The 15,541-nt window shown below is 36.6% G+C and overlaps 1 protein-coding gene across 1 annotated transcript; it reads left to right on the forward strand.

Annotated features, from left to right (window-relative positions):
* Positions 1 to 1,248: 1,248 nt before the first annotated feature.
* Positions 1,249 to 2,100, forward strand: LOC145643095 (uncharacterized). The gene is made up of 2 exons (XM_081694258.1): positions 1,249 to 1,422; positions 1,495 to 2,100. Exons 1-2 carry the CDS (start codon positions 1,249 to 1,251, stop codon positions 2,098 to 2,100), a joined length of 780 nt encoding a protein of 259 aa, XP_081550384.1.
* The last annotated feature ends 13,441 nt before the right edge of the window (positions 2,101 to 15,541 follow it).

Genomic DNA, 15,541 nt, shown 5'->3' on the forward strand with positions numbered 1-15,541 from the left:
CTATGAAGAAGAGAAGCAAGGGTCGAAAGGGCCACATTGCTATGAAACTAGACATGAGCAAGGCCTATGACAGGGTCGAATGGGGTTTTTTGCGACAACTTCTTTTGAAGATGGGATTTGACGGTAGATGGGTTAACCTTGTGATATTCTCAACCAGTACGAAGCAGCATCCGGGCAAAAAATTAATTATGAGAAATCGGAAGTGTCTTTCAGTAAAGGGGTTAGGACTGAGCAAAAAGAAGAGATTTTGGGAATCCTGAAGATGAAGCAAGTGGATCGTCATGAAAAATACCTTGGTATTCCGAGTATTTTGGGGAGGTCAAAACGGGGTGTTTTTGAAGCATTACTTGATAAAGTTTGGAAGAAACTGCAAGGTTGGAAGGAAAAATTATTATCTCAGGCCGGGAAGGAAATTCTCTTGAAATATGTGATCCAGGCGATTCCGACTTATCTCATGGGAGTCTACAAATTTCCCAATGAGGCAATTAGGAAAATTCATTCGGCTATGGCAAACTTTTGGTGGGGCCAAAGTGAGGGAAGGAAACACATCCATTGGAGAAGTTGGGATTCTATGTGCACCCTTAAATGTTTAGGTGGGATGGGTTTTCGAGATTTGGAAGGGTTTAACGAAGCTCTACTAGGTAGACAAGCAGGGAGGTTGTTGTCAAACACTAATTCCCTCCTTAGCCGGGTGAGGAAGGCCAAATACTACTATAACTCGGATTTCTTGGACTCCTACCTTGGCTATGGTGGTAGAATCTTGTGGCGAAGTATTTGGGGGTCGAAGGCACTCGTGAAAGAAGGCACTCTTTGGAGAGTTGGCAATGGAAGTAGTATTAATATATGGAACGACCCTTGGTTGTGTGATGAAGATGGTCGATTTACAACGAGTGCTCCTTTGACAGAGCTAACAAAGGTTAGTGATTTGATCAATTTTGAGTGTTTGGTCTGGGATTATGACGTTCTGCAATCGCACTTCAATGAGCGTGACTTGAAATGTATCCTTGGCATCCCCCTAAGTGCTAGGCTCCCAAAGGATGAACTAACTTGGGCTTTCTCCAAAAACGGTTTGTACAATGTCAAGACAGCCTACATGCTGGGTAAGGGCTGCAATTTAGATGACTTTCACCGTGCTTGGGTTAAGCTATGGAAGATGAATGTAATCCCGAAAGTTCTCAATTTTTGTGGCGCCTCTGCACTAATACACTGCCTGTCCGAAGCCTCTTGAAACATCTTCATCTCGCTGAGATGGATCTCTGTCCATGGTGTGGTAGCGAACCTGAAACTTGGAAGCACACTTTCTGCGGCTGTAGGAGAGTGCACGACCTCTGGTACAAGCTAGACTGTGAAGAGTTGAGGAAAGAGGTGGGTTCCTTGTCTCCATGTGACCTCATCGAAAGCTGGAAGGAGTTAGATGGCGAGGTCAGAACTCGTGGTGTCTATCTAATGTGGGGTTTATGGCAAGACAGGAATATGAGAGTGTTTTAAGGGAAGGATGCTCCAATTCATCTTCTTGTGGATCGTGTCCTACGCTGGACTGAAGAGAGCATCAAACTTACCGAGGCAACAAGGAGAGCTACTGCTGCCAATATCCGTTCAAGCCCAAAGAAATGGTTGCCTCCCCCTGTTGGGACCATTAAAATTAATGCTGACGCTTCTGTTTCTGAAGAAGGTTGGGTGGGTTTGGGTGTTGTTGCGAGGGATAATATGGGAGAGGTTCTATTTGCAGCCACGAAAAGAGTTCGCGTTTGGTGGTCTGTGGAAATCGCGGAAGCAAAGGCCGCAGTGTGGGCAATAAATCTGGGTTTGAAGTATGGTCTTAGCTCTGTTATTATCGAATCAAATTCACAAGTGCTGGTCTCCAGTCTCGTGAAGGGCATCACTTACAGCACTGACCTGGACACAATATTATGTGATGCTATGGCACAAAGTATAGCATTTAGCAGATTACAGTGGAGCCATGTGAGACGAGATGGTAATGTAGTAGCACATAACCTTGCGAAGTTGATTCCTTTTGATTTTGAGCAAATTTGGGACAATGTAGTTCCTCCTAATGTAGCCCCGTATGTACTTATGGATGCTTTGGCTATTAATATATAAGTTTGCTCCCCGTCAAAAAAAAAAAAAAAAAAAAAAAAAAACTACAACCGATCATTAATAAATCTGCAAGTATTTGAAAAATTCTTCAATTTTTTTGTAGCAAATCAACAAAATCGAGGCAAACGAGTTTATAAAAAGAAGAAACTAGCCTTATTTAGGCCCCCAAACTATAATAGTGGCCAGACTCGAACAATGTCATATAACCATTTTTTTTATTTTAAGAGGTGGTAATTTAAACTATTCGAAAAACGGGGTGGTTACTTCAAAATACAGTGTTTTAAGGGGTGATCGATTATTTACAAAATTTCCTACAGTTTACAAAATACATAATACATAATACAAATGCATTTATGAATGTTGTAATTATATTATATTAAGCCCAATTTGAATACCATAAATTTAAAAGTTTGATAATTTACCCCAATTGGAAAACCCTAATCTAATTTGGGTGTAATTTAGACAAGTAAATCGAAAAGATTCATGATCCTCATTGAAAGATTTCGAATTTTTTGAATTATGGCAAAAATTCAATTTTTTTGGTGAGAGATTAAATGGTTTTGCTATACATTAGGGTTTGACATTGAGGGTAAATTATGAACTTCATATTTGGGGTAAATTAACAAAATTTAGCATGAATATGAGGTTTAAATTAATTGGATAGAGCACTAAGGTGGCTAAATTTTTTTTTAATGGAGTCTAATAGGTGTAATTAGAGTTAATTTTGTTTGAAATCGTCAATGTGGGTCCCACATTGAAAATTTTGACGCAAGCGGTATTCACAAACTTTAAAGTAAATTACCAATTTTGCGAACAATTTGGGTATACAATTTAGGGATAATATAATGTAATTCCAACATTCATAAATGCATTTGTGGTTTCAATTAGCTTATTTTACTCTTGATTTGCATTACATTATCTCAAAAAAAAAAATAAAAAAATAAAAAAAACACTCTTCAATTATAAACTAGGGTTATTAATATTGGAAAAAAAAAATGGCTAAATATGTCAAATGGTAATGGTACCGAATTAAAAACTCAATACTCCCTCCGTGTTTTAATAAGTGTTACACTTGTTAAATCCGGCTGTGTTCTAATAAGTGTTACATTTCCTTTTTTGGCAAAAAGCTACATTCAAATATTATATCTCTGTTCTCTTATGGTCCCCACCAAAACTCAGTACTACTTTTTTTATTATATCTCTTCTTTCACATTCATTCTTTTCAATAAACTATTTAGCCTACTATTTTCTTTTACAATTTTTTAATACTTCAACTAGCTCATATACCTCTTATTTTATTTAAGTCAATTAAATTGCCTAAAATTATGTGTCGGTCAAACTGTACTCCCTCCATGTTTTTTTTAAGTGTTACACTTCCCATTTCCGGTCGTGTTTTTTTTAAGTGTTACACTTCCTTTTTTGGCAAAAAGCTACATTAAAATATTATATATCTCTCCTCTCATGGTCTCCACCCAAACTCACTACTACTTTTTTATTATATCTTTCCTCTCACATTCATTAATTTTCAATAAACTATTAACCCCACTATCTTTCTTTTACGATTTTTTAATAATCCAACTACCTCACTTATCTCTTATTTTATTTAATTCAATGAAATTGCCTAAAACTATGTGTCGGTCAAACTGTAACACTTAAAAAAACACGGAGGGAGTAACATTTATTAAAACACAGTGGGAGTATAAGATAATTCACTAATTTTAAAATAAAAGGTAGCTGTTTTTGATTTTAAAATGAATCGGTGGAAGTAGTATGATCAAAATCCAAAAGCTATAATATAACATTCACAAAAAAAAAAAAAAAAAAAAAAAAAAAAAAAGCTATAAATTATTTTTGATTTAGTTGTATTGCTATTGTGATTAATTGTATTGGGACCAATATGTATAGGAAGGACACTCTAAATAACAAAGTAATTGGTATAAGTTTACAAACAACACCGTACTTGAGTAATTAATTTCATACCTGAGCAACTTGGTGCGGCATCAAGAGGACTCCAGCATCCCCAGCCAGTAGAAGCCCCGGCAGTACTGTAGGAATGAACTGAAGTCAAGATCTTCAAAGCCACCCGCGAACACCCAAATCGTATGGCTCGGGTAAGGGAGCTAGAGCCTCGGTTGTCAACCATGTTGCATTGCAATTCAGTATCAATTGCTAATAGTTCCAAAGCGCATTCCTCCTTGCGCTCTCGAATCGCCAGATGCAAAGGCATCAACCCATCGGTATCCACCTCTAACCACGGCTTCGAGTAAGAATAATTCCCTGACGATGAGCAAGGTATCGACTTGTAGAAGTTTACAAGGAGTTTGACTACCTCATGGTTGCCACGCACAGCCGCGCAATGAAAGGCATTGACGTTTAATAATGTAGAATTTTTATGAGACAATAATTGCTGTGAGGCCCAAGGAGGTAATCGTTTCACGGCTTCATTAACAAATTCAAGCTGCTCCCACAAAATTGCATTTTGTAAGAAGTTACAAGGTTCCGCATCACTTTTGATACGACTAGATTTTATATGAGTGTCGAGAAAAAAATCGATAGGTTCGGTGTTAAGCGCTAGTCTGAGGTACTCCACATCTCCATCTCTTGCTGCAACCTGGAGAAGGTCAGCTGTGAATCTTTCCATGGATCGGAGTTATGCCTCTTTGCGCGGAACTCTCTTCTTTTGTCTCAGCTACGCATATATTCTTCTTTCCATTTGAAATAATTAATTGGATATAATAATTATATAAATTAAGGTAACATATCCTTTGGCAATTATAAATAGGAATTAGAAAATTTTTGGTATAAACAATATTCAGCTTGTAGATATAAATTAATTACGAAAATGGTCCTTTTTATTTTTTTTATACAGGGGGAATATATAATAGCCAATATGATTGAATTTATGCGCAAACACTAATTTTTGTGAAAATATTATTAAATGAAATTCAAATTGCAACTTGATGATGTTACAAAAATTATTCCAATTCAATTCACACAATTAGGTTGACAGGTGTCATAAATTTAATTATTCTATCGCTCGATCGTCGATCTACATCAAAGAAGAAAGCAACATTCTTTCTTTATCTAGCACAACTTGTATCAATTTTCCTAGAAGAATGCTAAATTATTGTAATGGGGTTGAAAGTAATTAGTTTAAAAGTAAACTGAACCGAAAAACGAAAAAAATTAGTAATTCAAATTTTTATTTATTTAATTTTTTTTTTATTTTTTTTTTTTGTAAAAATCAAAAGCAGTTTGGAAAATTTAAAAAATATGGCTTAGGGCCTGTTCATATTTACTTATTGTCAGTTCATTTCAGTTCAGCTCCAATCAGTTTAGTTCAGCTCTAATCAGTTCAGTTCAATTCAGTTTTATGCATTTTAATTTTTCAGTTCAGTTCAGTTCATTTCAGTTCAGTTCAGTTCAGCTCCAATCAGTTCAGTTCAGCTCCAATCAGTTCAGTTCAGTTCAATTCAGTTCAGTTCAGCTAAGTTCAGTAAATATGAACAGGCCCTTAGGTTTGGATTTAGGTTAGGGTTCTAAAAAACAAGCTAGACGCGGTTAATATCGCATATAAATAAATTAATGTTTATATCATCTAGAATCTGACGCGGATTAAGCAAAAATTGTGAAATTTTCATCATACACCCAGGTGTATTATGCTCATGGTACACCCACTTAGAATACAAGAATTATATAAACGCCGAAAGAACATCGTGTGTAAATACAAAGTACACGAGTGAAAAAAACGATTCTCACCCTGATTTAAAGTATTGGTTTGTTATTTATATTCCTTGATTTATGAAATTGATTTATTATTTACATTCCATATTACCTTTTTTTTTAAACAACATTCTATATTACTTTTGGTATATAAAATTTCATTTTTTTGGTAAGAGAGAGAAATGGAGTTTTTATAGAGATAGAAGCCATGATAAATTTTGGATTTCAAAGGTATTTAATGTTATTACGGAGTTGATTTTATCATTCCCATGAATCTTTTAATTGAAAGGTGTAATTGACGAATTCGTTGTTGAAGAGAAGTATTTTTCAATTTTTTATTTTTTATTTTTTAAATCTATCTTTCTGTTTTGGTAATATTTTCAAAGGTGGAAGATGATGTTCTTCATATTCTGATGAATGTTCTTTAATCATTTTTGTAAATGGAATCATATATGTTTTGGAGTGTAATCAATATGTTTTTTGAGTCCTAATTATATGTTCTTTATATTATAAACAATGTTTTTCAAGGTATATAAATTAAGTATGTTCTTTACACTTGAATAATATGTTCTTAAATTTTGAATTTTGAATTTTTGAAATTGAAAAATGAAATTTTGTAATATATTTGGGTGAAAATAATTTTGGAAAGAGAAATTCTTGATATCTAAATATTTTGAAATGATTTGACATTAAATTTTTGGTAAAACTCAATTAGTAATCATCTTTTACCTTTTTTTAAATACCATTCATCATAAATCACTTTGTTCTTTATATTGGGATATGTTCTTATATAAATTCATGATGTTCTTCATAACTATATACGATGTTCATTCTGCTTTAATCCAAGATCCATGTGAACCATGCGCATGGTACACTTGACTGTATGAACCACTAATTGCAAAAAATGCTAAAAATATTAAACTATTCATTCACACCGTTTACTATCTTTTGCAAACGTTAACAGAATATATGAGCTTTCATCTTCTTGATCAAGCTTTCTTCCTCCATTAAAGTTGCTCAACCTTTCGTCCTCCATTAAAGATGCTAAACTATATCCACCGCCACCATAATTAACCCTTAGAATAAAGAGTGAAACAAATGGTATGGTTAATTCCAGAGGGTAAGGATTTGTCCTCATCTTTGATATCTCCATTGTAGCTGACCATTAAAGGTTTCAATTTTAAGTGATGAAGGAGTGATAAACTGATATGGGGATGTTTGGTTTGACGGAGCTAACGAAAAAACTAATTTGATTTGTAGATTTCATTCAATAATTGTTAATTTTCTAGTAACTGAGTTTACTTCATTATCTCTATTAACTCCACTATCTCTATTAAATAGTATAAAAAGATCAACATGCTCATATATAAACAAAAGTTGTTAATATAGGATATTAACTTGTATTTTCTCTCAAAAAACCCGAAAAAAAAGAGAATTATAAATGCTCCCTCCATTACGAGTTACTCGCAAAAAAGGGAGGAATTGCGGACTCCTAGGCGAAATATCTTAAGTGTGATAATTGGAAAATAAGGAATGTGCTTAGTATTAATACAATAAAAAAATTAAAAATTAAAATTAAAAAAAAAAAAACCTAAACACCAAGCACCACAACCACGAAACCACCACCACCTAGCAAAACCACAACCACGAAAACACCACCAATCAGCGCGCCACCAACAAAACCCAGCACCACCACCACCTACGAACCCTTTGCGAAGCCGCTGAACCCACTACAACCCACCACCACCCACCCCGAAACCAACAATCCACGAACCTAGAGCCACAACCCCGAAACCCACCACCACGAACCCAGACCCACAACTGCCGAACCCACTACCACCCACCACCACCCACCCCGAAACCCATAACCCAGAAATCCAGACCCACAACCCCGAAACCCACCACCACAAGACCACCCACGAATTCAAACCCAGAAATTCGAACCCACAAAACCACCCACGAAATTCAAACCTAGCACCACCAAAACCTGAAATTCGAAACTAGAAATTTGACCCACCAAGCACCAAACCTTGAAATTCTACCCACCAAGCACCAAATCCAGAAATTCGAGCCACCAAATGCACAACGAACTCAGAAAAAGTCAAATCTAGAAAAGGAAGAGAGAGAAAACAAAGGTGTTGACAAGGAAAAAGACGACGGCGGTGATTTCCGGCGTTAGGAGCGATCGGTGGTGGTGGTGGTTGTTGCAAATGAAGGTGATGGTGGTGGTGGTGGTGATGATGATGAATTTAGATGGGAGGTGATTAAATAAATGTTAGGGTTTAAGTGAATAAGATAAAATCAATAGTTTAATTAGGGTGATTAGGAAAAAAAGTAAGGGTAATGTTGTAATATCACACAAAAAAACTTACCATAATAGGAAAGAAATAAATTTGTTGCAAGTAATGTGTACCATCCATTTTTAGTAATTGTTGCGAGTAATTCGTAACGGAGGGAGTATAAACCTATATACATAAGCATTAATACCCATTACCCTTTACAAAAACCCAGATAAATCTAAATAAATCTTAATTCCCAGTTTCCCTTTAGTTTGTTTTTGTTTAGGGTATGGTTTTTCTATGTGTTAGGGTTTATAAAAGGAAAAATTGCCCCTATTAATCCCAACTTTGCCTCGTCTTCCAATAACAATCCCTACTTTGGATTATTCACCATCGCTCCCAACTTTAGGGGGTATTAATTTCTATTACACCCAAATGACTTGCAACCGGTTAATTAGGGTAACATTTGTGAATTATGTTTTTTTTTTTTTTTTTGCACATGTGTTAATATGTAATTGGTTGAAAAAAAAAGAAAAAAAAAATAAAAATGTAAAAAAAAAAAAAAAACCTAAAACTAACCCAGCAGTTGCCCTACCTCCACCACCACATCACCACCACCGACGCACACCCTCCTCACCACACCACCACCACCACCAATGCACTCCATTCCTACCCATTACTATCGGAAAACCCATCACAGGCCTAAACGGTCATTTCCCCACAAAGCAACCCCCCTCCCCAAAATCGACCACGAAAATAAACCACAAATGGCCGAAATTGGCGACGGTGGGGCTGAATACCCTAAACCGACCGATTTCGGCCGTATGTGGCCAATTTCGTGGCTGATTGTCGCCGGTTGCCAATGGTTAGGGGAAAGAAGTGAAATTCGACGGGGAAAGGGGAGGAATTCGACGGGGAAAGGGGAGGAATTCGAAGGGGTAAGGAAGGTGTTTGGGCTGCTAGGGAGGGGTTTTCAATTCAGAGGTGGCTGGGCTACTGGGGAGGGGTTTTGGAGGTGGCTGGGCTGCTGGGGAGGGGTTTTTGGGGGGGGAAAGGAAGGGGTGGTTGTGCGGCGGTTTTCGACGCGGAGAAGGGGTTTTCGAGAATGGGTCCGATTTTCCGGTGGGGTGGCGGTGGGGGTGTGGTGTTTTTCCGGGGCTAGGCATGGGTCGTTTATGGGTTTTTTTGGTTTTTTATTTTTTTTAAGCCAATTATAGGATGACACATGTCTTGTAACCTATAATATTAGGTTGGATGACTGGTTGGGTGCAATAAAAATTAATAGGGTATAAAGTTGGGAGTTATAGTGAATAACCGAACATAGGATTAATATTGGCGGACGAGGCAAAGTTGGGATTAATGGGGCAATTTTACCTTTATAAAAAAAAGTAATCAGCTCCTACCCTATTATCAGTTCGTTGGCAAAGATTTGTGCGGGATCGCAACGGTTGTCAAATCTTCAAAGGCGTTCAATTGAATCAGATTAATATCATCCTTACGGCTACAACAAATCATTAGATCGTCTCTATGAAAAAGATGTATATTCCAACAATGTGTATGAGAGATGTACCCCAGTGCAAGTCTGCAAGATCTATTCAACGATCGTAGCTTTGATGATGGAAACCTTTATTTGATTCAATTTTATGTATTTGTTAAATTAGATTTCATTTGTAAATGTATGATTTTTTATTAATGAATTGATTTGTTTTTATTTTTTTTTTAAAAAAAGTGTCGCCATTAATAATAGGTCTATTTCATTTTATTAATTTTTTTTTAAAAAAAGAAAAAAAAAAAGCCCTGCGCGACATAAAGCTTGAACAACCAATTAACCACCTCGCCCTCACCTTGTGCTTCCCCGGGATGAACGACCACCCCCTTCCTATCCCGCCTGAACTGCTTTTTTCTTCTCTGCTGGCAGCCTAGTACTACCCCACCAATCACCTTCGCTTTCTTTTCCTTGGCAGCCAGCCGCATTCCCTTGTAAACCCAACCCTCCACAAATGGTGGTGGCTTGAGCCCACAGAAACCTCCAACCACCCTTTACATCCCACCTCGAAAAATCCCCTTTCCCCATGAACAAGCCTCCCAAAAATCCCCCTAAACAACATTGCTCTGAAATTGAGCTTTAGCTTTAACTTTTCAGTGTGGGGCTGCGAACTGCGGTTCGAGGGTGTAATTAAATCGGGTTGTGTTGAGTTGATTCTGTGTAGTTGAATATTAGGGAAGTCTTGTTCTTGGTAGTTATGGTGGTGAGTGATAATTTGTGTACCACCGGGGGTAAGTTTCATGAAGTGAGTGGTGATTTGTGTGAGATTGGGATAAGTAATAGGGTAGGGTTGGGGTGGGGTTTCGGATGAGAAAATTAAGGGGCAGGGAGGAGATTTTGAGGTTAGGTGGCTCAGGCAGCAAGGGGTGAAGGTGGTGGCAAGGTATGGGGTGGTACAATATGGTGGTAATTTTGGTCATGTTGGTTGGAGAGAGATACTTTAGAAAAAAAAAAGATTTTTTTGACAGGTAGGTTTAACTAGTTATAGGTCAAAGGGGTCGTTAAAAAAATTAGGGTAAAAGGTGGAATTATTTTAGAATAATCAAAGGATGGGATAATTAGTTTTCATTTTTCCTGATTTCCATCAAATATCACTTCCATTTTCTTATTTTAACCAGTTCAACTCAAACTTAAAATATTCCATCCTTATCTATGTATACTATATATGAAAAAATTGTTTTCAAACAAGTTTAGGTGTCACGTGGTGCTCGCCTCATTTTATCGTTCCTTTCATTCCATATGTTCAAAAATATGAACCTTAAAAGATTTGAACCCACAATCTTAATCTTAAATTCTAATATGTTAGTGTAGACACCCATTTGTGTCTCCTCAAAACTAAACCCGGTGATGAATACTTTTCACGTCGAATCATAATCGAATGAAGTGAAAGTGTGGAAAGTCTAGTGTTGTGGGTTAGTTTTAATTCTCTTCTTTCTCTCTGTTTTTGAAAACCTATTTTATGAAAATAGCCTATCCAGTTTAGTTTGGTCCATGTCAAGGGTCCAATAATAGGATAGTTGGATTAGACTCGGAAAGAGCTTTCCAACGATATATTATAAGCCCAATTTCGATGAATAATGAAGAAGTTATGGCCAAATTACTAAACTGGGTCCGGTTTGATCTTTATATGCGGCCCAATGATCTAGAGGAGGGCCTATTATGATTTATCATTCCTAATGCAATTAGGATTGATTATGGTCTTCTAGAATCTTCTAGAAGGTTCTTTTGAATCCTAATGTGACTAGCATTGATAATTGAGTTTTAAGAGTTTTATTTAGAATAAAAGAAGTGTTTTAAATGAAATAACAGTTTTACCCCTCGTACGCTTAAATTTTATCAAAATATGAAAACGCGTGGAAAAACTGTCTACAGCACTACACCGCAGGCTGCCGCTTGGAAACAGGCTCTGTCGCTTGGCGACAAAGGCTTGTGTGGCGACAGCGTCGTGTTTTATTCTTCTCGAAACTCTGATTCTTTTTTATCATATTCCGGCTGATTTTCGTTATAAATAGCCAACTTAAATTCCCGTTTTTTAATCATCAATTCTCATCATCAATTCTCATCAAGAAAATCTTGATTCTCTCTCTCTTTTCTAACCAACCTTTCACAAACAAAATTCCACATTCACAAGATATAGACACACCTAACATAATTCGAAGTAGCCTTCGCCCTAGACGTGAAAGGTTTGATTTCTTAGGGTTTGGTCCCAAATCTAGTCTAAACTTTTCTTTCAGTCATTTAATTTAATTCTTTAATTTTTATATTTTCCTTGAACTTACTAACGTGTGTATTTTGTTATTAAAAAGAGATACGAGGCATCCAAGTAAGTGCTTTAATTGTTTAATTGATATTATGATATAGAAATCATGTTTAGGTTGTTATTTTGATTCCTAGTATCATGTTAGGATGCTTTTCTTAGTATGATATTTAGGGTGATTTGCTTATCAATTTTAATTTCTGTGATGCTTCCTATTTTCTTTCCTAGCATGTTAGTATCATGTTAGGGTTAAAGCTTTGATCTTTGATGTTTAGTGACATGCTAGGGTTTGTTATTAATCTTGTTAGTATCATGCCTAGGGTCTTGCTATTATTATGCTTTATTTTTTAACATGATTATTTTTATTATAACTATTATTATTTTGATGATTATTATGTTGCTTTATATTATTTTTATTGCTTGATCACGCTTTTGATGCATGTTAATTTAAAGGGAATTTATACTTGTAATCACGCTTAATAAGATAATTAATAATCTTGTTTAGGGTTAATATGATTATAATTCAAGTGATCGCTGATAATAGATTTATTTGTGCATTAGTATTCAACCAACATAAATGAAACAGGTTTAGGGTAAACCTATTGATTGCATGTTAGTCAGAAAGCGCACATGAATACTAGAAGAATAAAGTAGAGGCCTATTATTAGGGCAGGTTCAATCTCTTTTAGGTTAGATTTGTACCTTCATCCCTGCAATTCCAGTCATGGTTCCAGACCTATTGGAGTTAACGATCTCATGGATCGTTAAGGGGTGTAACCTTCACTTTGTGAATGGTTTACAAGTTCCTAAAACTTGTTGGCGACTATTATGTTTTAGCTTCCTTCCCTTTGGACGCCACCATGCTTAAGTGTATGATCACAGTGGGGTTCAAGTTTGGGGTAATGCTTGAAATATTCCCTACATTTTTTGGCGAATCCAGTAGGGAGTATTTCTATTTTAATTCCTGAAATTTATTTCGGCAATGATTTAGAATGAGTGGATGAGGCTCGAAAAGATCTAAGTATTTCATGTGCGTAATTTTGATAAACCTTATTGTCATATGCATAAAAAAAATCTCATTGGAAAGACCATCTGTAATGAGTCAAAAACTTAGGATTTTTACACGTAGGAAATTTGAGGAATATCTTTCACAACTAGAATCGAAATAATGCTGCGAAAAGTTGAAAAATTTTACGAACACAGAAAGCTGCTGAGGCATGTAGGGAATGGCGTCTAGCAAACACAGCCTATCGCCGAAGATATGGCTCTGTCGCCGAGCGACAATTGTGTCGCCAGGCGATAGGGCTATATCGCGGCGACAATACCTGTTGGCTGGCGCTACGTTCTTTCAATACCGAGCCAGAAATATGAGTTCTAATTTCGACCAGTTCTAGCACTGTTGGCTCGATTCTACTTCCTTATTGAGTTTTTCTCACTTTTCTAAGACCCATATGTGTTCTACATATGGACATAACCCTCTGGAAATTCATGCTCTATCTACCTGATTGAACGCTCTGAGCAACAAAGGGTACATCCAAGAATGTTGAATTCACCAAACCATGGAAGCGAGTTTACCTCGCGGGGTCCCATCCACTCGCGCCAACCCTTCCAAAGGTAAGGCTTCCGCGTGGTGCATCAGGACTCCTAACCTGGACCCTCTTTGACTAACCCATATCGCGAACTTTAGAGAACTAGAGCCATGGTTAGGCTACAAACTCATTACATCATATTTTGCCTACTTGACTTATTGTGCATTATTTGTTGTGCATACTCTGTGTTTTTCCTAACCGTTTGTTTGACTTGTGTTTAAGCCTTAGATAAATTAATTAATGGCTAAAAGGACTTTGCTTAATTAATTAATTAATTAATTAATTTAAGTAATTAAAGTCTAATAATTTAATCACAATTGACTTAGTACGACTTTAGGCTTGTCCCGTAGAGTAAAAATACTGAAAGAAGTCCCAGATTAATGCTCCAGTAATGGCGCAAAAATTTGGGCTGCAACGACGAGCGACAACTCTGTCTTCTGGCGCTGCACTGCAATGTGCGGCGACAATCCTTTTGCTTTGGCGATAGTTCAAGATTTTGCTCGAGTCATCACGATGAGTCTAATTCAACAGTTTGCTAATCATTTCGATTATTTTTTTAATAACAGTACCCTTGTTTAGTCCTTAATTGAGTCTAGGCACTTAGTCCCATGGTCTTACACAAGAGTCAAAGCAAGTCACTTGCACTCACAAATAAAGCACACACTAATATGTATATACACTTTGACCATGTCTACAGAGTCTTGTATACGCGTGTTTTCTGTCATTTTTTTTAGGGGGGTAAGTCGGATATTAATCCTCCAATTAAACCACTTGTTTGACCCCTATACTTGATTCCCAAAAATATACACCCTATTTTTGCCTTTTTCCTTTTTCTTTATAAACTCGTAAAGTCAAAGTCAATTTGAGTCGAGTCATTAAAAAATGGTTTAATTTATAGTGCATGGTTAAGAAAGGAAGGGCGTTTGATCAGAGACAACCTTTTCGTTCAAGTACAGTTTTTGACAAACCAATCGATCGAAAAAGGAAAGCCAAGAAGATAATGGCGAGTCAAGAAGAAGTTAATGAGCTTAAGAAGCAAATGGTTGGTGTTACTGAACTGCTAAAGACCTTAACCCTCCAAATTAATGACCCGTTGAAGCAACAACAAATGGAGTTCATGCAAGAAAGCTTGAGCAAGATATCCAATGATTACAGGTTCCAGGGCACTAGTTCACAAGGGGTCTCGGTGGACAAGGAGCTTCTTCCGCAGAAGTTCAATGCCAACGACATCCCAAAATTCAAGGCAACTGATAACCCTTACTTTCATTTAAGAGCTTTTGAAACAATGATGAATATTAAGGGTATTGATAGAAAAGTATTTCACTCTTTATTTTCCTTATCTCTTGAAACCGTTTGCCAACAATGGTTCTTCTCCCTTGACAAAGAGAAAACCTTTACATGGGAATCAATTGTAAACGCTTTCATCGATAGGTATAAATGCAATATTCAAGTTGAAACTGATCATAGAGAACTTGAAATACTTAAACAGAAAGAGAATGAAGGTTTCACTTCTTTCTTCAATAAAAGGAGAGAAACCTCTGCTAGGATGATTGAAGTGCCAAGTGATAAGGAATATGTGAGGTTGTTTATCAAGAACCTCCAATAAAAGTACTCCAAGAATCTTAAGTACCAAAACAACCTTCATACCTTCAAGGCCGTCTATGATATTGGGATTAACATTGAATACGACCTTGCTAAACCAAAAGTTGCTAACAATAATTCCATCAGTGGCTGGAAAGGCGAGAAGAACGACAATCCTTCTTCTTCCAAAACCACCCACTCAAATAATGTTAGCACCTTTAATTTGAGTGAAGTCCTTGCTATGAACAACCAACGACAAAAGAAACCATTTTGGAGGAACTTTACTCCTATTTGTATGAGTTATGACACCGCATTTGATCGACTGAATGCAAAAGGTCTTATAACTCCTAATAGACCATTTGGGGACCCACCAGTTGAAAAGAGGACAGCTAACTAGAACACCAATGCACATTGCAAATATCACCAAGGTAGGGGCCATCTTACTGAGAATTGTTGGAAGGTTAAGGAA

The sequence above is a fragment of the Chenopodium album genome, chromosome 8 (genome assembly GCF_948465745.1).
Source record: "Chenopodium album chromosome 8, dcCheAlbu1.1, whole genome shotgun sequence".
Lineage (NCBI taxonomy): Eukaryota > Viridiplantae > Streptophyta > Magnoliopsida > Caryophyllales > Amaranthaceae > Chenopodium > Chenopodium album.

Coding starts and splice junctions, on each gene's coding strand:
- LOC145643095 (XM_081694258.1), top strand. CDS start 1,249: ATGGATCTCTGTCCATGGTGTGGTAGCGAACCTGAAACTTGGAAGCAC. Junction 1,423..1,494: donor GGAAGGAGTTAGATGGCGAG/GTCAGAACTCGT, acceptor TTTTAAGGGAAG/GATGCTCCAATTCATCTTCT.